Consider the following 25070-nt stretch of genomic DNA (forward strand, 5'->3'; position numbering starts at 1 on the left):
CTGGGTTTTCTGAAGTCCACAGTCCTGCAGCATCTACCAGGAGAGTCTACAGCACTTCATGCTTCCTTCTGCTGACAAGCTTTCTGCAGATGCAGATTTTATTTTCCAGCAGGATCTGGTACCGACCCACACTGCCAAAGGTACCAGAAGCTGATCCAATTACCCCGGTCTCCCTGTTCCTGATTGGCCAGCAAACTGGGCTGACCAGAACCCCACAGAGAATCTCTGAACTGTCAAGAGGAAGATGAGAGACACCAGACCCAACAAGCAGATGACCTGAAGGCAGCTATCAGAGCAACCTGGGCTTCCTGAACACCTCAGCAGAACCTCAGGCTGATGGCCTCTATGCCACGGAGCAGTGATGCAGTAATTCATGTGGGAGGTCCACCTAAGTACTGACAGCATGGAAATCCTTTTTTCATTGGTCTACTATGATTTTCTAACTTTCTGAGACACTGAATTTTGGGTTTTCTTTACCTGAAATCCATAAGCATGAAATGTACAAGAAAAGCTTCAAATATTTTACTGTGGTATGAATTTCTATAATATAACTTTCACTTTCTGAAATGACTGGCATAAAATGTTGCTCTTTTACACAATATTCAAATTGTTGAGTTGCACTTCTATAATTATCCCCAAACAAAGGTCATAAATGTTGGTTATTCTGTATTTGGTAATTAGTTTGTGGTTCATTATTTTTGTTTTGAAAGAGTTGTCTTTTTTTTTTCCCTTTGAAAACTTTCCAAGCATAAGCTTTTTATGTCACACATGCTGGAGTTTCTTTATTCTTGAATAAAATATTGATAGAGATTTTATTGGGGAAGTAATTGTGTGCCAATCATTTAGTTAAAAACTGGTTTGTATTTATTTGTATTTAACCTTATACTCTGACACCCCAAAATAAAATTCATTGCAAGGCCTCAAAAGTTTAAACACACGTTCTTGGTATTTTGGTTGGCTGTCTAAAATGTCCAGTTTAAGGTAAGGCAATGTCATAACAGCAAATTAAATATAATTATCAGCTGGCTCATCTTCACTTCCTCTGTGGGACAGTTACACTATTCTTATAACGGCATGACAGTTTGGACAGCAGTAAATCTGCCGTATTAAAACAGTGGATGGAAGCAGCTGAAAGTCTTGACGTAGAATCAGACCAGAAATCAAAATGTCATGATTTATCTAGATGAACCCAGACAGAGCACGCACACAAAGAGCTGCTTGTGAGAGTTTATTGCAAGTTGTGGGTTGTAGATGACAAAAACCAGAGACGGTTACAAGACGGGAGATGAAGTGTGCAGGAGCTGTCTGACTGGAACGGACCGGAGATGACTGACAGGATCTGGAGGACAGACTGCTGAAAACCCCGTGGTGCAGCATTAAGTGAGTTCCTTGGACGCTGGGTCAACAGTTAATCCAAAACTGAGCTTCCCAGAGTTCCTTGGTCTCAGATGCTGCAGTAAATCCCACAGGGCAGTAGAGAGGAATCCGGAGGCGCTGGGCTGCTATGGAACCAGGACTGCGGACAACGAAGACGAAGGAGCAAAAATCCAGCAGTGCAGCATAACAGGTACTTATCTTAGCAGACAAGAAGAAAGACGTGACGGACGAGAACTGGACTTGACAGGCTTGGAGATGAAGGGGACTGAAGCGAACAGGACTTGAAAGGCTTGGTGTTGAATTGACTGAAGATGAGCCGGCGACGAGGAACAAACTGAGGTGAGTTATATAGTGGTGTGAGGAGGTGGAGCCAGTCCATAGTTAATTGCAGCCTGACAGGTGATCCTAATCAGGGCTGCACTGGGAAAGAAGGAGGCAGGCAATGCTCACAGTGCTGCCAGTCAGGCTGCACAGTGACACAATCATTTCCTTTTATCATTTCATTAAAAAGAAATAAAGGGGAAAATGCAAGATTATACAAGACGGGGAGCTTTAAATGGGCTTTGATTTTGTAATCTTTTAAATTCTTAAGACAACTGAGAATTTGTCAGATGAAGCCCTTCTGCTGTGTGTCTGATTTTCGTAATCTAGTCTTAGTCCTTTCCATCTTCACCCACTGTGCAATGAGCTCTGCTTCAGTCTTTCTGGCACTGATGACTGACTCTGGATCAGCCTCATTAGATCCTCTGCAGGACAGAAAAAAAATTCATTTGATTTCTGGTTGGACAATTAAACAGTGTTGTATAAAGTGCTGAAATCTCAGAGTCAAGTAAAAGTATAGGTACCTCTCCAAAATATGACTTTGGTAAAAGTCCAAGTCACTGACTGAAGTGTTACTTGAGTTAAAGTCTTAAAGTATCTGAAATGTCTTGTACTTAAGTATGAAAATTACTGTAAAAATAGATGTACTCAAGTAATGTAATGAAAAGTAAAAAGTAAAACAAAGCAAATGCAGTTTGAATGACATTTTTTACATTTTGGTAAACTTTGAAGGTCAAATTCACTTAAAATAATATAAACAACCAAGTGCAGGAGACATTTAGACCAAGTTTAGACAGAAAATACAACCTTTTTGTAAGCTTTCAGTTTTTCTTCTTCAAGTAAGGTCATTGCTATACAAATTCTCTTTTTTTTTTTTTTTTTTTGTAGTAACGAGTAACTAAACCAAACATTGAAAATGTATTGGAGTAAAAGTATGCAATTAAGTTCGAAAATATAGTGAAGTAAAAGTGAAAGTTATCAAAAAAAATTATACTCGAGGAAAGTATAAAGTACTCCAAAATATACTTAAGTACAGTAGTGAAGTATTTATACTTTGTTACTATACAACACTGCAATTAAACAACATAAAACCAGAAATAATTGAGGACCCAACAGCATGCTGTACCTCAGGTCCAGATGATGAGCCCCTCCAGAAATGTTGAGCGCCACCAGCGATGAGCTCAGGGACTTACGCACCTGAACGTCAGAAAACTTGTTAATTCTGATGTGACAGTTCAGTTGAGGTTTCCTGTTTGAGTTAGACACTCACCCCTCCATTGGCCCATGGGTCCAGATCCCCGTTGGAGAAAATAATGTTGCTCGCTGTAGAGAGGGCTGGAACACAAAGAGTCCATTAAAAGACGTGGCAATGCACCCCCACCCACACACACACACACACACACACACACACACACTTTTTAAAACCAAATACAAAAACTTAAAGCAAGATGAAACTCTGCCTTTTCACTCATTTTGTCATTGCTGAAGAGCCAGGAGTGTTTGAAACTTACCGTCACCCCAGAACTGGACTTTGAGCCAGCCTGGTCTTGGAACCACAGCCCAGCGCTTGGAGCAGTAGACCTCCCGGTCCTTCTCGGTGAAGGCCATGGGGGGGAACATGTCTGTCACATTGTTACTCTCATAACACAGCTCAACCTCTGTGCATGCCTGCAGGTGCACACAAGCAGGAAGTGAGTATTTTAAAAGATCAGTTAAAGATTTCAATTAAAGATTTCAATTCAGTTTAGTTATATAGCAGTTATATAGCACCACAACACGTTATCTCAAGGCACTTGACCAAGTCAATTAAATCAGATCATAAAGACAGATTGATTAAAAAGTTTTCCATCTATGAAAGCCCAGCAGATTGCATTGAGTCTTTGACAAGCAGCATTTACTTCTAGATGAGCTTGTCACAGTGGACAGTCGTCTGCACTGTGTCGATGACTTAGCAGCAATCCCTCAAACGGACCAGACTAATCTGCCCTTTTCTGTTCTCATTGGAAAACAGAAATTGTGGTCTATGTGGGACCACTGGGCTGTTCTGACCACACTAAAATACAGGTGTCCATACTCTTCACTAGGTCGTGGTGAGTAGGAGGGCTGCCACTGTGGGCATGGAAGCCCATGGCCTGAGCCCAGGTGGAGCCGCCGCAGGTGCAGATCTTGGTAGTAGTAGCAAATACAAAAACTATGAAGGCTGAAGTGGAGAAGGGTTTCATATGAACAGCAGTTGAACAGAAGCTGGTGGGAGCCCCGAGGAGAAGTACTCTTTTCTTTGTGAAGGTAACTGCACAGCATTGCGGTTCTGGTGGCATCAAGTGCACTCTCGCTGGCCTTTGAAAATCCAGAGGAGAAGGTGTGAATCTCGCACCAGACCGTACCCATATCCACAGCAGGTGTCCAAGGTGAACAGCCTCTGGCGTGTTGTATCAAAGAGGTGAAGAGGAGTGAGCAAGTCAGATATGTAACTTCGGGATAAAGATTGGCTCCAAGGGATGGGTCGGTCTGGCTGGGGTGTGAAATGGGCCTGGGATCGTAATTGTACCGTGGCTGGGGAGCAGTTGCCCCATCACACTCTCCCCTCCACAGCTGGAAGCACGGAACTCGGCCCGCCTCGCAAACCCCATGTGGGCATGGGTTTTCATGGGGCGCTGTCCAACACCCGGTGGAAGACGGGTCAACGGCTAGTCTGGAGGCATGTCTGGCCTTTCTAGTGGTTCTTCCCAGCTGCAATTCCGGTCCGGGACACAGTCGTGCGAGCCCCAGGTGGGTGGCCTCAGCTGGCACCTAGCAACTGACTTAAAACTGGTACGGGCCAGAGAAATCTGATTGCTTAGTAAAAACAAGGCATGGCAAGGGCCCACAGCAGGTGTTGACGCAAAGTGATTTCTGCACAGTGCTCTGAATGTCATGCTGCTTTAGAACTTCCCCATCTCCTCATTGTGGATGTTACTAGAACAAAGAATTGCATTTTGTTTTTGTCAGTAAGGATTTTAAACATTGTTTTCACCAGGGTTTTCATTTAAAGGTATATAGCCACGTTATATGCTTATAAAAAACGACCAAAAACCATTTTATCATGATAACACAATGCTACACCAATCATCCATCCAGATAGTGTTTTTGAGCCTAAATAGAACCCAGCACCGGGCGCTATGAGCAGATATAAACAGACGTGGCGCCATCTAGCGGCAATATCGTAGTACTATCAGAAAGCCACATGTCAACTAATAAATGATTACTAGATAATGGCAGACTGAGCCTGACCCTCTGAAATAAGAAATGAGTCATTAACGAGCTATAAACGAAAAAGGGGACACAGCATCACGGTAAGAACCAATCAATCAATCGATCTATTTATAATGTTGTTTGTACTTAAGACTGTAGAGGCTAAGAACAGCATTGCTGTTACTATTATCCCTGCATTGTTTCGCAGGGAGATGCTAATAGCCGTTAGCCGCTTACTTGTTTTATTCCCTGCTGCACAGACGCAGTGTCGTACTTCTGTTTACTAACAAATTGAGCGAAAACAAAGCATAACACCCCAAAATAACAACTAATACATCAGCAGGACATGATAATCTTTCATAAAAACTTTGTATGCAACCAGAGTGAGCTACTGACATGCATTTTAAATAAATGTGACATAACGTAGCTATACACGTGGTTCCTATATGTTGTTTAAAGATCAAAGTTCCGTGTTATTCCACAGATAGAATTCCAGAGTTTTAAATCCTGTTTTTGCCCATTAATAAATCATAAAAACAAAATTTCAAGTTGGACTTTAAAAAAAAAAAAAAAAAAAAACACATTTTCAACCCTAATTTTTTACATACTTTTCCAATAATAATTATCATACTATTCCAGAATTCATAGGAACCAATTTCTTTACATAAATGTTTTACTTTTTCAGACATCCTGTTTGTTAGCTAAAGTTTCACCACTCCAGGTCGTACAGGTTACTAGTCACTCACTGGACATCAGTGCATAATTTTACATCTGGGATCCAACTTGAATTAATGCAAATAAATTAAAATCTGTGTGTGATTGGATTGAGTTAAATATATCTGTTCGTCCGTCGTCTTCTGCTTATCCGGGGTCGGGGTCGCGGGGGTACAGCTTCAGTAGGGAGGCCCAGACGTCCCTCTCCCCAGCCGCTTGGGCCAGCTCCTCAGGAGGAATCCCAAGGCGTTCCCAGGCCAGCCGAGAAACATAGTCCCTCCAGCGTGTCCTGGGTCTTCCCCTGGGCCTCCTCCCGGTGGGACGTGCCCGGAACACCTCACCAGGGAGGCGTCCAGGAGGCATCCTAACCAGATGCCCAAGCCACCTCAACTGGCTCCTCTCGACGTGGAGGAGCAGCGGCTCTACTCTGAGTCCTCTCCAGATGACTGAGCTCCTCATCCTATCTCTAAAGCCGGGCGTACACTGTACGAGTTTTTCCCCTTTTCGGGCCGATTCTTCAGTCGTGCGAGCATTTTTTGAATCGGGCCGAATTTCAGCTTGATCGTAGAGGTGGGGAGGAGGGGGGACTGGCTTCTCACGACTACCTCCCGATCAGGAATCGGACGATCGTGAAAATCAAACATGTTTGAAATTCAGTCGGCTGTCGTGAGGTTTTCGTGAGCGCATCCTGCTGTTCAAGCAGAGCTACGAGGGGGCGCCCTCCCCTCCTCTCCGTCCCCGCCAGCGGAGGGAGGGAAGCGGGCGTCCCTGAAGCAACCTCCGGCCGGTGTTGGGGTGGGCGAGCCGTCCGGTCCGCGCAACGCGCTGGCTGCCTGTTTCGGCACTCCTCCGCGGTCCGCAATGCGCTGGCCGCCTGTTTCGGCACTCAAACGCGGTCCGCGCGTTTCGGCACTCCTCCGCGGTCCGCGCAACGTGCTGGCCGCCTGTTTCGGCACTCCTCCGCTTGCTGAGGGGGGGGGGGGGTTGCGGGCCAGGCGACCTGCCGTGCCGCGCAGCCGCCGATGCGTCTCTTCTCTCCTCTCTCTCCCCTCCGTTCCCCCGACGCCCGGTGCCTCCTGCGGGCTTCGCCAGAGCTGGGCTCGAACCCCTGCTCTGGGTCCCTGTCACCTACCGTCGCTCGCCTGCCTCTGTCCCCACAGCGAGCGGTCCCAGAGGGGACACGACGTACAGTGTGAGCAGTCCGGTCTCGTCCGAGCGTCGCGCCGCACAGATCATGAGCGGTGAACTTTTTAAACCCCGCGGTTCCGTCGCACAGTTTGAGATGTATATAAGTACCACGACTGAAAAACTCGTACAGTGTACGCCCGGCTTAAGGGAGAGCCCAGACACACTACAGAGAAAACTCATTTCGGTCACTTGTATCCAGGATCTCGTTCTTTCGGTCACGACCCAAAGCTCGTGACCATAGATGAGGGTAGGAACGTAGATCAACTGGTAAATCGAGAGCTTCGCCTTTTGGCTCAGCTCTCTCTTCACCACAACGGATCGGTACAGTCAAATATATATTTACGACATTTACTGGATTTCTTGTTTTATAAAGTGACTTGAGATGACATTTGACTATGGAAATAAACTTACCTGTCCCTGAATCAATTCACACTGCCCTATGCCACACCGAACTGCTCAAGATTGAAGCACTTAGTTCCACACCTATTATTTACCATCAGCCCCAGATTGGACGTAATGGTGCGCTGCCGTGTCAGTGGACTCTGCAGTACCTGGTAGTCCCAGGCCAGGCTGTCAAATCCCAGTCCACATCCAGTGGGATCAGCACACTCCAGATAGAGGTTGTACAGGTCAAAACAAGTCAGCACCCCGGTCGAGTTGTACACGATCCCTGCAGATTAGAATGCATCCTGTTAAGGTTTATGCTCTGATTTATGTTTTTATTTCACAAATTTGTAAAAGGAAGTAATGTATGAATTGGTTTTGTCACGTGGTGTGGTTAATAAAAAGCCGAGTTCAGGTGGGTCGGGTATGCTTCGCCCCTCCTCTCTCAGAGCACAAACACAACCAAAGTGTGGAGTCCTGTTTCTGATGCCGAAATCTATCTTCTGGATAACGGGTCTAGCTGCTGTGTAGCCACTTCTGTCAACACATTCCTTAACCCACAAGAACCCATTTAACAGTAAATGTTTGCACACACAACTGTCCAGTCAAGAGCTGATGTGTGTTACCGGACCTGCGGTGTCTCTAAGGTTAGCCAGCAGATCCGATCCACTCAGCATGATTCCACAAGCCACCTGAAAAGGAAAGTCATAGCTTCACACCAGCTCACAGGAAAAGAAATTCTGTTTTAGACAGGAAAAGAAATTCTGTTTTAGACACTAGGAGAAACCATTTCAAAGATCAATGACGCTGGAAATCCTTCCTCTGTTTGTGTCTGGAAATAGCAATTCAGACTAATGAATATATTATGAACATGCTACTGTTGCATTCGAAAAAAATAAACTCATTGTTTAAAATTTGCCAAACCCAATGTGTTTTTGTAAAACCCAATCCACATTCTAAAGGGCCACATGCACATTATGAGGGAATGGTAAAGAAAACAGAGTAGCTGCTTAAGTTCCACAGCCTTTGCTCCGCATTGTATTTGCATGCCATGTTTCACTTCAGCTTTCAGAACAAGATTAGGCATTTCCCCCTCTGTGGTGGATGATCCTCCCATCACCACATCGTGTTAGTATTTTTTCTTTCTTTATATTATATTACAGTTTATATGTTTAAGTTAGTTATTTCATTTAGACGGGTATTTTCTTTATGGCTGCACACTTTAGTTAATGTCTGTCTGAATGGTTTATTTACACTTGTTTTTTTGTTTGAGGTGCTGCTGATACAAACCAGCTGGAGGAGGAAACCTGGAGCATACCATTTGTTTTTTGAAAGACTGACGGGGGAGACTTGTTTCAAGTTGTTTTTAATTAGTTAATTTTGTCACTTAAATATTCACTTATTATTGTTTCTGCTAAGTAAAAGTTAGTTTTGCTTTATTTGTTTGATAGAATGCTTAAGTTAATTTTGGATTTATTTGTTCTTTTGTTATGTCGTGCCTCCCTCATGTGGTAGACTTAGGTTACTCCATCCCTATTTAAGCAGCCTTTTGTTCTTTGTAGGTCAGTTTTGTTTGTGTTGAGTAAGAGTTCAGTTGACCTCAGTTAAATTGGGCCCAAATTTGTTATTTATCCTTTGATTTATTCTTACATTAAATCTTTGTTTTGTTTACTATTTTTGGAAGAATTAAATTGAATTCTTTTCTACATCAAACATTTTTTGTCCTTGTTGAGTCTGGTCCCCCTTATAAAAGCATTATGTTCTCCCTGTACACCTTACCTTGACGGGGTTGGCAGGCATGTGGCCTATGAAGTGAGTGCTGTAAGGATAGTCCAGCATGGCCAACAGGGTGAAGGCGTTCCTCAGCAGCCCATAGAGCTGATGGATGTCGCGAGGAGACGATGGAGCCTTACAGAGAGCAACTTCTGACTGGATGCGACTGTAATCTGGCAGCAGCAGAACCACACTTCCTTAGTCCAAATAATGGCATTTTCCCCACAAATGAAACCACTAATTGTGGATTTTTGCCCAATACACGAAAACCTATGATCTTACACAAATTTTCTATGACAGAGCTTTACCTTGGCGTTCAGCTAATTGTTTTAACTGATGGAAAGCTCCTCTCACAGCATCTCTGCATTCAGGGCTGATCTTTTCAAAATCCTGTGAAGAATAAAAACACAGATTATAGGCACAGATCCTAGTTTACCATACATGGATGTTCAGTTCCTGGAGAACAACCTCTTTAAAAGGAGCAATAAGTGATATTTCACTACTAGGTAGTGGTTGAGCACTGTCTGTAGACCAAAACAACATGTGTGACAAGCTGCGCCTCTACCTTTGCTCTAGCTGCAACCTGACCCTTCCTTTTGCTTCTCACCGTCGCCTCCTATGCGCATACTTGTAAAGGATAAATTCACAGCAAAACAGCATCACCTTTCAGAGGAACATTTCAAGTGAAGAAGTAAGTAACTCATAACTTTATAATGCTTTTAGAAAGAGAACATTTATTTCTGCTGGGGCTCTGCCATGTAGCGCCAACGCTGCACTGCTTTGACGTGTATTTGTGTATTGGGCAAAAAACAACAACACAATTTTAGGGCAGCGAGGGGCTACACCCCAGGTGGCAAAAATTCACAAATGTGGCCGTCCCGTCTATGTAAATAAATGACTGGAGAACAACACAGACAGATGCAGTGTGACGTCATACCATAGTCCACCTTTAGTTCTTCACAAAACAGTTTTTTAGTTCTGCTCAAAATAATAAAATTTCGCTTATTGGCTCCTTTAAAGAAACATTAAAAAATATAATACAACATAATTTATTGCAGTTATGTATATGTCTGTCAGTCAGCCTAATCTAACCACACACACACATCCAGATAAAAGGTATGCTTCTCAAATTACAAAAGCAGAGAGGAATCCTGCTGTCAGACAGCACGGGATTAGTTTCTACTGTTAAGCTGATGATACTCTGTTATATTTATCCATAAATCCTGATGAATCCAATAGACTACAGGCATGTCTTGATGACATTAAACCTGGATGACTTTAGAGTTTCTGCTTTTAAATGCTGACAAGACAAAAGTTATCATCTCTGGACCTGACTCTTTAAAAAAGAAACTTCTTAATCACTTAATCTGGATAGCAGTAAACTGGCCTCGGTAAAACAGTGCTACTAGGTGCTATGTAACGAAGATGAATTGCAACCCTCTGAATTAGTGCCAATAAGAGCAAACTGCAGCTGGACATTGACAAAGCTGCTCAATAGTTTGATCGCATCCAAAGCAGTGCAAAGAATCTTCGTATCAAGTTCTTTGTTCATAAAAGGGAGCTCATGCGGTGACTTACAGCTGTAACATCTCTGAAAAACTGCCTGGGGTCTCCGAGACCAGCAGTCGACAAAATGGGGGCACTGGCTGCCAGGGCGCCTGCCACAATGTTGGGATACTTGATTCTCATATAGACGGACAACATCCCACCATAACTGCAAGAACAGAGATCACAGGAAAAAGATTAAACTACGGTGCTTTGTAAAAATTTGCAACCTTTAAACCTATCCACATTCAGTCACTGTAAAATGTAGCATGTATTTCAATAACACCCTCCCACCCAAGAAGTTAAGACTTTTCTGCAAGTCCTTTAGACACCACTACAATTAAATTCTTGTCCAATCTACTGCAAAATAGTTGCAGGTGTGTCCGACTGGATAGCGAGTGTCATGTCGCAGCAGAGATGGAGTGTTTAGGGTGATAAGCAGTTGGTAATTTTAAGTCAATCTGCTTCGTTTCCTTATATAGTTTGTTTGATCAATCTGTATGGGTGATTTGATTGAATTGACTTTGTACAGTGCCTTGAGATGACTTCAATTTGATGAATTGAATCTTTTTGAATGTTAATCATTCAAAAGGAATGATTAACATTGGTTCTGGTGTTAATGCCGATATCTTGTGCATCCCTATTAAATTTTCCACCTAGTGTTTTGCATGTAGGGCAAAATGGTCAGTTTTGATCTCATGCAATCAGAGCACCTTCTTCCAGATATTTGCTGTGTCCCTTACATGGGTTGAGGCAAACTGAAAATGGAACATAATTTTTCTTCTTGCCACTCTGTCTGGGAAAACAAAATTTGTAGACAGATTATTCCACCTCTTTCCACTCTGGAGTCAAGGCTGCCTCCAAAAACATATTTTATGTGATAGCTCTTCGGCCAAAGTGGAAACGCAACAGTGGTCTTCAATAGGTGCTGACTAGTGCAGTCAGTAAGGAAGGAGGTAGGAAAAGGAGCCTGTATGCTTCCTCACATAGCTCCTTTAGCATAGGAACCTTGCATTGTCCCTTACTGGCTTTAAGGAGCTACAAGGAGTCCCACAATCCTTTGTGTGACATGACGTGTAAGCACAGCGCCCTCATGGAAATTGCCAAAAATGTCTGGAGAGCAGAGAGCCTTCTTTTTTGGAAGGCTGTAAACCCGGATTTGACTACAATCATCCATGTCACGTAATGACGACAGAGTTAAAGGCTGTCCAAAATCGGCACAGCAGTCTATACCTCCTTTCCTTCCCATGATAGTGTTCTTACCGTTGACCCCATGAAAGTTCATGGAAGAGGAGCTAAGACTTCTTGGCAGAAGTCTTAATACTATTTTGTTCCGTTTCTCATTCCTTTGAAGTGAGAGTCAGTTTCCAGATCTCCTGCTTATGGATCAGTCCCATGTGAAGCTTATCACATCAGTGAGCAGACAACATTCCTGTAGGTCAGTGGGGGCAACTCCAGCTGACACGTGCCCGTGTCCTGAATGTTTGAACACCCCTGATTCAAAGGGATGGTTCTTTACCTGGTCTCCTCAGAAGTCAATGGCATGCTGAGGAGGTAATTTAGCCATGAATTCATATTGGACCAGAGACACTCCTAAACCATGCAAGGCACTAGAGGGCTTTAGTTTGCCACCTGCAGTGTATTTCTTACCTGCCACCAAACACAATAACAGGACAGTCTGTGGCTGCCAGCTGCTCTTTCAGCTCACTGATCATGATGGCGTAGTCAGCGAGGGCCTGTTCCACTGTGAGCAGGCCCACCTGAGGGATGTTGAAGGACTCTTTGCCAAAGGGCAGAGATCGGCCATAGTACCTCTGAAAAAATGATGAGGGAATGAGTGTGAGAGCATTTTTTTAATAGGAGAGGGCATTTTTTCAGAAAAGAACAACAACAACAACAATCTTAAGCTTAGAAATAACGGGCATTACCAAAAATTCACTTAGGACAATACTAAGAATTACATTTAGACTATTTCTCTTTGGACAATCTCTCGAAATCATCCAGAGATCTTCCATATTTTCTCTTCTCTTTGGCTCAGCTCACACGTTTACTACAAGATTTAAGACTGAAACCTGGCTATGGAAGAGGACTGATTTTGTTTCTGGTAAACAATTTCTGAGTTGATTTGATCTAATGTTTTGGAACATTGTCCTGTTTGAGGAGGCAGTGACGACCCAATTACCAGAGTCACCAGACTGTGTAAATGTAAATAGTATTTAATAAGAGCCAATTATGCTATTCACGCCAACAAGATTTCTATGGCCTTCAGAAGAGAAACTGGCCCAGAGCATCATAGATTATCTATCATCCTTATCAATGGTCATGACATCCTTTTCAACATTTTGTATTTTGTACACCAAATCCATCGACAGCATTTGCTGCTGAAAAGCTCGAAGTGAAGCTGGGAACACACAACACCACTCTTATGTTCTTCACAGATTTACACAAAGACTTGATGTTCACTATCCTGGCCAGCTAGATTGATAACATGTAGCACTCTAGTTCTACACATTATCAATCTGGTACTGTTTCATTTGAATCCGTTTGGGGAAAGAAGGGAGTTTCAGTAGAACCCTCTAAGCCAGGGATTCCCAAAGTGTGGTGCTGCCATTATGGGGTGCGCAAGATAAATAGATAAAAGTGTATAGTAACGATCCATATTAGACTTTATTGCTAAGTGCTGCTGCACACTTACTGTTTCTTTAAGTTAGGTTGTTTTGGGGTTATACAGGAAGAAATGTGTGGCTTCCATGGGGAGGAGTGGTGTTTCTAGGGACTGGCGGGGTGAAAGCTGTCCCGTTCTGTTCGTCCTAAAATAAAGTGTTAGCAGCAAAACCTCGGTGTGGTGCTTGGGTGTCATAACGAACGTTACAAGATTCACACGAAAATTTATTTAAAAGAAATCCTCTACGCTTCATTTTAAGATAAAATATACGCATTGTGCTGTATATGCGCACATGGCCTGTGGTCTCTGCTTCAATCATTCTTGAAAAAATGCGCAATTGGCTGAAATCAGGGAAACTGTCATGCAGGTGAGACATCTTAGGTCAAAGTAAGTGATGAAGGAGGAGAAGAACCAAAAAAGAGAGGAATCGGAGGCAACAGAAGAAAATGAGCGGGACTAACAAAATGTCTCTTTCTTTCGCCTCACTTCACGTCACTTACGTCAGTAGAGGGAATTTTATTTCGGGCCTAAAGTTTTATTTACAAGATTAAATTAAGTGACTCAGTCTCTATCGATTGTGCAGCACCTACAAACAGCACTGCTCATGGTGCTGTGACTCTGAATGGCTACAAACACCGATGCGCATGATGCGCCCACACCGCTGCTGCAGGTGGGAAAGTTGGTGGTAGATGCGTTTTTTTCACTATGTTCACGCACAGGTCTGTAATACTTTTCATTGTGATTCAGACAGGTGCAGTTCATTTTAAAGATGCAGTTTTAGTGCGTATTCAGACCTGAACAGGGAAACTGGCAACCGGTGGTGGGGGCTGTGGGGAGCTGAGGTGAGCAACACACCTCAGCTCTATGTTCATGTTTCTATTTTGCGGCATAAATTGGGAGTCAGACTCAGATTTAGAAGCTGGTACATTAACTAAATAAAGTGAGAACACACACGCACAGGTAGACGATCAGAGATTAGTCCATGAATCCACCTGGATGGTCTCTGCTTCAGAGACGTTTCAGGTTCTCTGTGGAGGTTTGCGCGATCTGAGCGTCTCTTTCTTTCTCTCGCCGAGTCACTGATGCACCTGAAAATGGATGTTGTGTGTAACTTTATTGCAATTTAATTCAAATTATGTTCTAATTTTATTTCCATAACCTTTGTTATGATGGTTGTGTTATTGTAACTGCAATTTTTTTTTATTTTTTTTGATATGTGTGTTCTGGTCATTTAAGCATGATTCAACATGCCACTTTTAATATGGCTATAAAAAAACTTGTTGCATTTGTTTTTTTGAAGATGGGGGGGGGGGTCAACCCGGTGAAGCCGACTGGGTGAAGCGACACCTAGTGCCCACCTACCAATGGTTGGTTTTAGCCAATCACGGTATCTAATTAAAACGTAAGCGTGATAAACCACAAGAAGGAAAGCTAGTCATCATATATCAGAGCTCTGATTACCCCGTATGTTCCTAACAGAGCACTTCGCTCTCAGACTGCAGGTCTGCTGGTGGTTCCTAGAGTCTCTAAAAGTAGAATGGGAGGCAGATCCTTTAGCTATCAGGCTCCTCTGCTGTGGAACCAACTCCCAGTTTTGGTCCGTGGGGCAGACACCCTGTCGACTTTTAAGACTAATCTTAAAACTTTCCTTTTTGACAAAGCTTATGCCTGGAGTGGCTCATGTTAGTCTGGGCTGCCTTTGTAGTTTTGCTGCTATAGGCTTAGGTTACTGGAGGACATCAGGATCTAATTTTCTCACTCTATAGAGTTCTACTGTTCTTCAATTATGCATTATGTGTTGTCATTTCTGCTTTAACTTTCTGTTCTCTCTCTTTTATCTTCATAGTAGGTACACCTGGTCTGGCGTTCTGTTAACTGTGACATCATCCAGAGAAGACGGATCACACACTACTACCATCTAATGTAGAACAGATTACTGGATCAATGTGTGCTTCTGTGCTTTTTTTGTCTCTCTTGTTGTGTCTTTGCTCTGTCTTCTGTAACCCCCAGTCGGTCGAGGCGGATGACCGTTCATACTGAGCCCGGTTCTGCTGGAGGTTTTCCTTCCCGTTAATGGGGAGTTTTTCTTCCCACTGTCGCTTCATGCTTGCTCAGTATGAGGGATTGCTGTAAAGCCATGTACAATGCAGACGACTCTCCCTGTGGCTCTGCGCTTCTCCAGGATTGAATGCTGCTTGTCGGGACTTTGATGCAATCAACTGGTTTCCTTATATAGGACATTTTTGACCAATCTGTATTATCTGACCCAATCTGTATATGATTGAACTTGATTTTGTAAAGTGCCTTGAGATGACATGTTTCATGATTTGGCGCTATATAAATAAAACTGAATTGAATTGAATAGTCAAGGCGTTTCTTGCTGTTCTACAATCAAAGATGAAATTGTGGATTCTAACAAAACGGATGTGATGGCAGCAGGTACGCGTGTGTCCTCCTGCGCTGCCATGTTGGTTCAGCTGTGGGCTCAGCGGCTCTTGCTTTCTTATACTGGTATGTCCCACAGTGAAACCTCAATACTGATACATGATTGGCCCGAACCGTTTTTGGTTCAGACACAAACCGTTGAAGCCAGAGCGGTGCAAGATGGATTCCCGTGTGTTTGCACAAATACTGTGAGAATTCATCTTGCAGGCAAAGTTAGATGCTCACACCATCAGACCGTTTTTGTTTTATGCCAAAAAGACTGAGGGTTATGAACTAAACCTGCAGAGGGACCACACTACAGGGTGTATGAAACCAACCAAACCCCAATGAAAGCATCAAACTCCAGAGGGCAACAGTTTAAAGGGTAAACAAGCACACCAGCAAGTGGCGCTGATACACAATATCCATGTTATTACTGCCATCATGAACAACTTTATAATAAATAACTGGAGGCTAATTGGAAAATATTTTATTATGAAATATCAATTCTTTAAATTAAATCCCAACTTAAGCACTTTATTTTACATCTAACTGAAACTTTTCAGCTTGAGAGAGCATTTTACCTTCATGTTCAATATGTGAATCATTAGGTTTATTCATTAAGACTATTATTTACTGTATTTTGGTCTTAAATATTCATGTGTTTTGTGTGTTTATTCCCTCTTTCATTAATCATTACGTGATTTTATTAATTAACAGATAGCTGGCATTATGCCCACTGATGTCTGCATTTTTGTTTGTAATGTAGCACCGTTCCAAACAATGTTTTCAAGAATTTTTTTTTGAAAAGAAACATCTCACGGCTGATGTTTTGTCCACCAGTTGTGTCAGCAACAGGCATTTTTAGTTGGGTCGGTGACCAACTACATCCAGATTGGACTGAGAAAATGCCTGAGACTGAGGACAGGTCGGGCCGCTCTCCCTCACACACCAGCAGATGTTTCTTCCAACTTGCTTCGGAGAGTGAACACAACCAGTGCAGACTGACCCAGAAATCTCCTGACCGGTAATCAGGGGTGAAATCCAGCAAAAATGTGCTCTGTCCCCAGCTGTAGTCCAAATTAAGTCCTAACTTACTGTAAACTCTACGTTTACATTCATGATGGTAGGACAGAAAGGCTTTTTCTAATCTGTATTATGAGGACTTCCAGACCTCTTATCTAATTACCATCCTGATTACTGTATGCGGTAGGAAAATAATACTGTGTCACCGGGATTTGTGTCAATCATTTCTGATAATGGCATTTTTGTCCACACTGAAATAATGTAATCAAAATAGTTAAGTTAAAGGCATACTATGCAACATTCTTCAGTTAATTAATGTGTTCCATACCGTTTTGGATGATTAAATGAGTCATTTCAGGTTGAACAAAGGTTTACTCGGCCGCCCTGGTGGTCTGTGGGGGAAATACCGTACTTGCAATAGCATACCGAGAGCGAGCTATTTTTAGAAACGTAACGTCACAATGACGTCACATCACGTGGTACGCAGTAGGGCAAACTTGCATAGTCCGCCGTGCGTTACCCTTGGTTTTACTCGGTAAAACGACTGCTTTTTCCAAATCTAAGACCATGGTTTTTAAACATTGTTGCTATGGAACGTGCAACAGCGACTCGAGGTACGCTGATCGGCCGCATATGAAGGATGTTTTCTTCAAGACTGCCAAGGAGAAATGTGTGCGCTGGGTACACCGGTGCGGTCGGCCTACACAACAGTTCAACCCGGAAAAAGTTACCAAATTCACGTACATATGTAGCAAGCATTTTGTCGGAGGAAAGGGCCCAACCGAAGAACATCCTGACCCAATTCCAGCGACATCAAGTAGTGAACAGGTAAGAGTATTTTGGTGGCCGACATGTTAATAATGAAGCGCCTGCTACCATGATAGCATATAGGCTATCATGGTAGCAGGCGCTAACATGATACCCTGCTACCAGGATAGCTTACTCAAAAACATTTCAAATAAGACAAACGACGCCATGAACGCCGCACAGGAAAAAAACCCAAAGCTTACCGTTCGATCAACTCGGCCCGTTTTCCGGTCTTTTTAAGCCCTCGACACTCAAGCCATCGTTTCAGCTGAAGATTGGTGTGTTCTTTGACAGTGCGACCAGTAAACCGTGCGCCTGGGACATCGTCTTGGGAAAGTTTAATGGCTGCAAAGTCGGTCATATTGCTGTTTCTGTTGCGTGTGTAATAGCTGGTTGCTACGGGCGTTCTCTACCTGTATGCCCTACCTAAGCGGCAAAAGGGGCGTTGCTCTTGAGATGGTGACGTCACGTGCGCGGTACGCTATTGCAGGAGCCCTCGGCCCGCACCCACAGGCTCAGAAGTCTCGTGCAAGATCGCGAGAGTCGGTCTTGCTTTACGGCGAGAACTGCTACACGCCCCCAGTGAAAGGCATGCTCGTTCCTAGCGCAGTGGCGATATTTGTGCAGTTATCATGGCGGAACCAGCAAGAAAACAGCAAAAGCCCATGTCGGAGCAGGCAAGAAAGAGGAAGAGGGCTCTGGACAGAGAGAGGAGTCGTACACGGGTGAACATCGAGCAAGCTTTTTCCGAATGGCGAGAGCTAAAAGAAAAAGAAGGCTGCAAGGCTGACGCGGACCTCGCGTTTCTGCTGATGTGATTGTAAGTAACATTGTAGGGTTTCTCTCAGGCTACGGCCTCGCCACATTCCAAAAAAAAAATAATAATAATAATAATAAACGAACTCGATATGCGCGCAAAGCTTGTCTCCCCCCGCTCCGCTCAGCCGGTCATTGGCGCAAAGCTCGTCTCCCCCCGCTCCGCCGGTAAGCAAATTCCTAGGGGAAACACTGCATGTTCATACTTTCACTGTGTTAGTCATTGTTTGTACTGCCGTTTTTTAGACTTTTGTATTCCTTGCGTTTGCCTGTCTGCTAAGCTCAAAACAACCGCGCCTGGCTTGACGGAGAAACCAGAACAGCTGAGCATCTTTATGACAGTGCACTTTTACTTTCGCCCTCTGGGGGGAGCCTAGCTGGAAAATCAACGCCGGTTGCATAGTATACCTTTAAACTAATTACCTTCTTAACCGCCTCCTAAATGAATGAACAATATATTGCAACATGTCCTTGATTAATCATAATCAATGTCACTGAAATGTTGAAAAGCAAGAAAGCTTATGTGGTGTTTACAATAATTGTTCTTTTACAGCCCACCAGCTTTTTTTCCCCAGTAAGCTGTCTGCATGTGTGAGCCAAACTGTCTTGCATACTTGTGGTGACACTGGTGACTAAAGATCAGCTGACAAACCGAGTCGGACTTAAACATCGATTTCCCCTTTTTCCTCATCACATGAACCACAAAACCTCCTCAGCCTGGCTGCTTATAACTTCGTTATAACTCTGTTTGACCGCATTCTCTTACATGTTCAGCAAAAATGACCAGCGCCTGCTGCTGAGCTGCCATCTCTAGGATGAAGCCAGAGTTCAGGGCAAACCCCCAGACATCGCCCTCATTCCCAGTGTAGAAGAAGATGGGACCGTAGCCTTTCTTCCAGTACTCGTCTGGAGGAGAGAAGAACAGATCCCCGTAAAGCATTTACTGTTCGCTTTGTTCCATTTGTTAAAGAAACCTCCCTACCTGTGATCAGATATCGCTGGCTGAACGTCCCGTTGTCCATGCTGTTAAAGTTGAAGTGATCCACGGTCTGAGTGAAGTACTTCTCGGTGAACTGGGGGGGCTTTCCCGCCTGTGAGCACCAATGACACGGACAGCAAATGTTCGTTATTTGGAAAATATTGCATGACTCTGTTTAAAAAGTCGCACAGGCGAGTGTTTGGCTGAGATGTGGCCTTAAATACCAGGAGAGCTGACACCGATCATCCATGCATGATGGCAAACATTCAAATAGAGAAAGAACGCATTACATATCCATCCGTGAACACCGCTCTAGCACAACACTGATGCAAACACCAAGTTCTACAGGCGGAGTGAAACGGGGCGGAACTGTGATTTCCGAACAGGTTTTAAACGGTGCACAGAGCAATGTGAAACTTTACCTGAAAGGACGCGTGTGAGCGGCCATGGAGAGCGTCAGCTAACGCCGCTATGGTCACCGTGAAGAGGACCAATGCAGCGCTCATGTTTCAACGATACAGTTACCAAAACTCCCACCGCGCTCAGTTTAACTTTCACCCTGGAACGCTCCTAGCTGTCACATGACGTGACGTCTGTCACGTGACTTGAGATCTATGGCGCTGATGCCCCCCATCTCCCCCTCCCCCTCCTCCTCCGGTGCGTTCTGGTGAAGCTCGGCAGATATGCTATTCAGAGGCAGTAAAACATTTATGGAAGGATTTGATAGAAAAAAGGAGAATAGAAAAACGGTATATCAGCTATATGTACAAATACTCACAGTCGTTTGCTTTTATGATTATAAAAATAGGTCTTTAAAACTGAATGGCATTAAAAAAGATAAAGCGATTAAGAAAGGTTTTTCCGTGTGATTTTTAAAAAATGCTCCCCTAAATCACGTTTTACATAAAATTATTATGAACCACATTTTTTATCCGTTTACTGCATGGGGCCTACATTACATCTGATGTCTATCTTTTACTATCAGAGTGGTAATGTCTGTTTGTGGACGTTCTGCAGAGTTATACACGTTCATGTAATCATCCATATTTTAGATCAGGTACAACCCACCTGAATCAGATAAACGCTTCATTTCAGGGCTCTGCACATAGACATAATATAAGAGTAGACGCGTCATTGGGCGGGTTCTGCCTATGCTGCGATGCGTCAGAGCGTCCGCCATCTTAAATGTGGCAAATCTGCAGTTACTCAGTCACTTAAACAGTATCAGAGGGACTTTAATCTCTGAATATACTTTGTATTCGTAGTATTTTTTTTTTTGTAATATTACAAGTTTATTTTCGTATCCCTTTAGCTTCATTCTCCTGAATTTATTCTCCTAAAGAATAAAACATTTTAAATAATCTAACCGGGCTGCACAGTGACTCAGTGGGTAGTGCTGTTGCCTTGCAGCAAGAAGGTCCTGGGTTCAAGTACACTTCTGCATGGAGTTTGCATGTGTGGGTTCTCTCTGGGTACTCCGGCTTCCTCCCACAGACCAAAAACATGACTGTTGTGAGTGTGTGCGTGAATGGTTGTTTGTCCTGTTTGTCTGTCTGTGTTGCCCTGCGACAGACTGGCGACCTGTCCAGGGTGTACCCTGCCTCTCGCCTAGAGAACGCCTGGAGATAGGCACCAGCACCCCCCCCCCCCCCCCCCCCCCCCCCCCCCCCCCGACCCCATGAGGGATTAAGCGGTTTGGAAAATGGATGGAACATAATCTAACCTGGCCCTATTACTCCAGGAGTGAAATAATTCTGCAAACTGTGATTAATCTGGAAATGTTCCCCCTTAATTCTCATAATATGATGTTTTTATCATAAGATTATCACTTTTGTGTTTGTTTATTTTTACTTTATTGACCTAGGCCTTTTTTTCCTAATTTTATTAATTTTACCTCTTTAATACTCACCCAAAAAGTCTGTTCCTAAAGGTTCACATGTGACACGGTTTTATGAAATAATGAAGACCACAATGTTTAGATTTAACAAATTGATCCTTATATTCATAACACATACACACACAAATAATATATATATATATATATATATATATATATATATATATATATATATATATATATGTGTGTGTGTGTGTGTGCGTGTGTGTGTGTATTTATTGCAGCACAGGAATGAGGCATCTTCTCTGATCCACGTTCACAATAACAGAACTCAACTTTTTTCTGCCACATACAATATGGCGGTGACGTTGACGTGTGAACCTGCGCCCTATGACGCGTCTACGTATATATGTCTGTGCACCAGACAGCCTTTGCAAAATGATGTTCACTTCATATATATATATATATATTGTCTGCACCATCAACACCAAGTCAAATTCCTTGCAAGTGCAGACCTACTGGGCAACAAACTTGTTTAATGTATAAACATTCTGTTTAAAACATTAAGCATAGACTGTTAAACAATTTGAAAGAAGTAAATGTGGGATACCTGATATCAGAGCCGTAGCATAGGCTGTGCAAACTGTGCAACTGCACAGGGCCTTGCGATACTAGGAGGCCTTGTGCCTGCAATTTTCTTTTTTAATAAATGCATTTATTATATAAGATTGTGTCTGTTTCTGTCAAGGACACATAACAAATCTAAAAGAAAATCTGACAAATGTAGTGTTTTTTTTATTGTTAGTATCATTGATATATCAGTGGTTATTACGTCATGAGGAAGGAGGAGGGAGGAAGCCAATATTTCAGCTGCAAGAGAACCTAAATTTCACAAGCTCGAATCTGAGTCTGAGAAAAAGGGGGGGGAAATAAGAAGGAATTCAATATGTCACTGAGGGGATCACTGGACACTTCCACCGACACAGTGGCAGAGCCTAGTGGGCTTTAACAACAGAATTATGGGAGCGTGGGCACTGAGGCTCACGAGGAAAAAATAAGTAGCTGCACTTGACAAATATTTTATGATGAGTCTAACATATGCCAACATGTCCAACATGATGCCCACGGGCACCAGGTAGCCTCTTGAACCATATGTGGTGCCCTGAAGGCTGTTCACAAAAGTAGCACAATCTTCCAGTGAGCTGCATCTACAGTGCTATTTTGTTCAATTGCTCTTCCTCTTTAATCATACTTGTATTTACATAGGTTTAAAAATGACAAAAGCATTAAAAACATGTTCATATAACATTAAGTTAAGGTGAGTTTGGACTCTTGTAGTTCAAAGGTCAGTCTTGATAGCCCTTCTTATGACACAGTACCAATGAAGTAGCTTACAGTTTCAAAAAGGCTGGTGATGCCTGGTTCAGAGTGACCAGATGTCCCGATTTGTGCGAGACTGTGCCTCATTTTTCATTTTAGTCCCACAAACTCAAATAATGTCCCACGTGTGACTGGGTCAGATTTGGAAAAGTCAAAAACTTATTGGACAGGCACTTTTCTGAAATAAAGAAGGCAAAGCTGCTGTCCTCGTCAGTGAGAGCTGCATCCACTGTCAATCAAAATATGCATCTCACTTCATGAGCAGCTGCGCTCGTAAAATAAAACGAAAAATTTTGATGCATACACAAAACTATGTCAAAGTAAAGCAAAAACTACTACAAAGACTGGGGAGCAGTTTCTAAATGGGTGAGGCCAGAGAAGGGGGATTCTCTGAGAGCTTTTTGTGAAGTTCACCAAAGTTATTTTTCAGTTTCACACTGAGAAGAGCGCAATGTAAAGCTATAGTGTAGAAATGAGTCACACAAGAAAAACACAGCGGAGAGCCCCTCCTGACACACAAGGTTCAGAAAGCCTGAAACAATATTTAACTTTAGGCAAATGATTAATAACGCACTTCTTATCAGCTTAAAGAAAGTGTCGATCTTTAAAAGCTGGCAACTTTTTTTCTGATAAGTTTTAAAGTTTAATATCCCATCCATCCATCCATGTTTTAGCCTATCTATTAATCTATCTAGAGATAGATTAAGGTAATATGCGATCTGTGTGCATTCATATCAAAGAGCAGGGCATCATATTTCAAGTTCACACAGTGCCTTGCACCCTAACTGCAACGGTCCTGTCTGATATGCAATGAAATGGTCTATAAAATATATCCAATGACATAACAATATTCTTCCATTAACAATTATTAGGTCACCAAGCCTTATAGTTTGTGCATTTTTTTTCCTTTTGGAGCTGTGAGATTGTGTATTTTGTGCACTTGAGGGGAAATATGTTTGTTCTGGAGGAGTCCTCAAAACAACACCCTAGAATCACAGAATTTCGTGGAAAATTGTGTAACACCAGACTTTATTGACCACACCTTTGTTTCTTTATTAGCCATTCCCTAATCCCCTTAACACCTGCAATAGTCTATTAAAAGTCTCTCTGTAAAACTTAGAACATCAGTCTTCAAATACACAGTTCAACTGTAACAATGCATGCTAATAAAAAAATATCAAAATACAAAATCACTGACAAATCACATTGGTGTCTGGTCAGTGTGACCACTGACTGAACCGATGAGGCACCAGTATTGACTAAACCTGGCTGCACAGAATAAATCGCTGTGGTAACTGATGTGTTACTGCTTTTGTGAACCAAGTCGAGGCTCAATTCAGCCAGAATATCTGGAAAATCCTGGTTTAATCCTCTATCTTGGTTTGGAGAAACAGCCCTCAGGATTTCATCAAATATGCTCTAATTTGTCAATATAATGACCAGGTTGTAGACAGCACAATAAGACAACCATCTTTATTGGAGGGAAAAAAAGTTTATTTACGGGTAAGTTGCCCTTTAAGGATCAATCTGTGTAACTTGCAGCACACTGTTTCTTGTTTTCTCCAATGCATGGAAGGTGTCAGATGTTTTATCTCAGGTTAGTGTCAGATGTTAAAAAGCTGTTATCTAAGAATGTTAACTTTTGCATTCAATATTGTTGTATTTATTTTTGATTTGATGTATTTCTTCTTGATTTTCTACTCATAACCAGGGAAATTTAATAGATTCATACATTCATACATTATTTATCATTAACCCATTTCCAGTTGCATGTTTTTTGTAATCTGATGCATCTTAAATGCATCAGTTTGGTAAAAGATTTTCCCACAGTCCACCCCTGGTGCTAAGCACCCCAAAAACTGAAAGTCTAAAATCTCCCCCTCTGTAGAATCTGATAACCTTGTAAAGTCAATGTCCTCATGTGATATGGTTTAGTACAATAGGCCATTTTGAACTGGGTTAAAAGTGCTCCTAGCTCAATTGTTTCTGGTATTTAGAGAAATTTGGCGTTTCTCTGTAGTGGGCGGAGTCTGTTCACTTATAGTGACATGTATTACAGCCCTACCCGAGCAACAGGTTGACCGAAACAGAGAAACACATTCTTTTCCTTGTAGCACGTGTTTGCCAGGTTAAAGGCAAGTCACGGCTCACTTCTGGGAAATACACTCATTTTCTCTCCTTATTTCCTCCTCAGAGACAATCCCTTTATTGAAGGCTCAAAGGTCTGTTTGAGTCCTATAAAATTTCCCAGCATTAGCTGCATTCCCAGCAAGGAAGAATAATTTAGTGACTCTGTATAATCAGAACTGCCGCAAAAATTTTTCTCTGACCCTAAAGGGCAAAACAGATGTTCATACAGATCTATAGCAGAACTGTCATGGCAGCTCAGATCTACCAGCCGTTGGAGGGGTGAAACCTATTCTTCCAGTTAGATGGTAATTGTGCTCACCAATCGCCTCACTATGGTGTGTATGTGTGACTCAAAGCAGGTGAATTTGCCTTCTTGGTGTTTTCTCCCTGGTCATATCTGAGGAATGTGGATGGAAGACTTCCTTCTAGCAGCTGGGTGGAGACTAATGATGAGGCAATGTTTTTTTCTCTCT

General features: G+C 42.8%; 1 protein-coding gene across 1 annotated transcript; it reads right to left on the reverse strand.

The window, feature by feature from the left end:
* Positions 1 to 1215: 1215 nt before the first annotated feature.
* dpp7 (dipeptidyl-peptidase 7) lies at positions 1216 to 19841 on the reverse strand. The gene is made up of 13 exons (XM_012856482.3): positions 19673 to 19841; positions 19254 to 19362; positions 19038 to 19177; positions 12184 to 12347; positions 10567 to 10702; positions 9297 to 9378; positions 8995 to 9161; positions 7847 to 7907; positions 7383 to 7501; positions 3210 to 3366; positions 2969 to 3033; positions 2825 to 2895; positions 1216 to 2123 (listed from the first exon to the last, which is right to left on the reverse strand). The coding sequence occupies exons 1-13, from the start codon at positions 19754 to 19756 to the stop codon at positions 1985 to 1987; spliced, it is 1494 nt and encodes a 497-aa protein (XP_012711936.2). The 5' UTR covers positions 19757 to 19841; the 3' UTR covers positions 1216 to 1984.
* Positions 19842 to 25070: the final 5229 nt, after the last annotated feature.

The sequence above is a fragment of the Fundulus heteroclitus genome, chromosome 12, assembly GCF_011125445.2.
Source record: "Fundulus heteroclitus isolate FHET01 chromosome 12, MU-UCD_Fhet_4.1, whole genome shotgun sequence".
Classification (NCBI taxonomy): Eukaryota; Metazoa; Chordata; class Actinopteri; order Cyprinodontiformes; family Fundulidae; genus Fundulus; species Fundulus heteroclitus.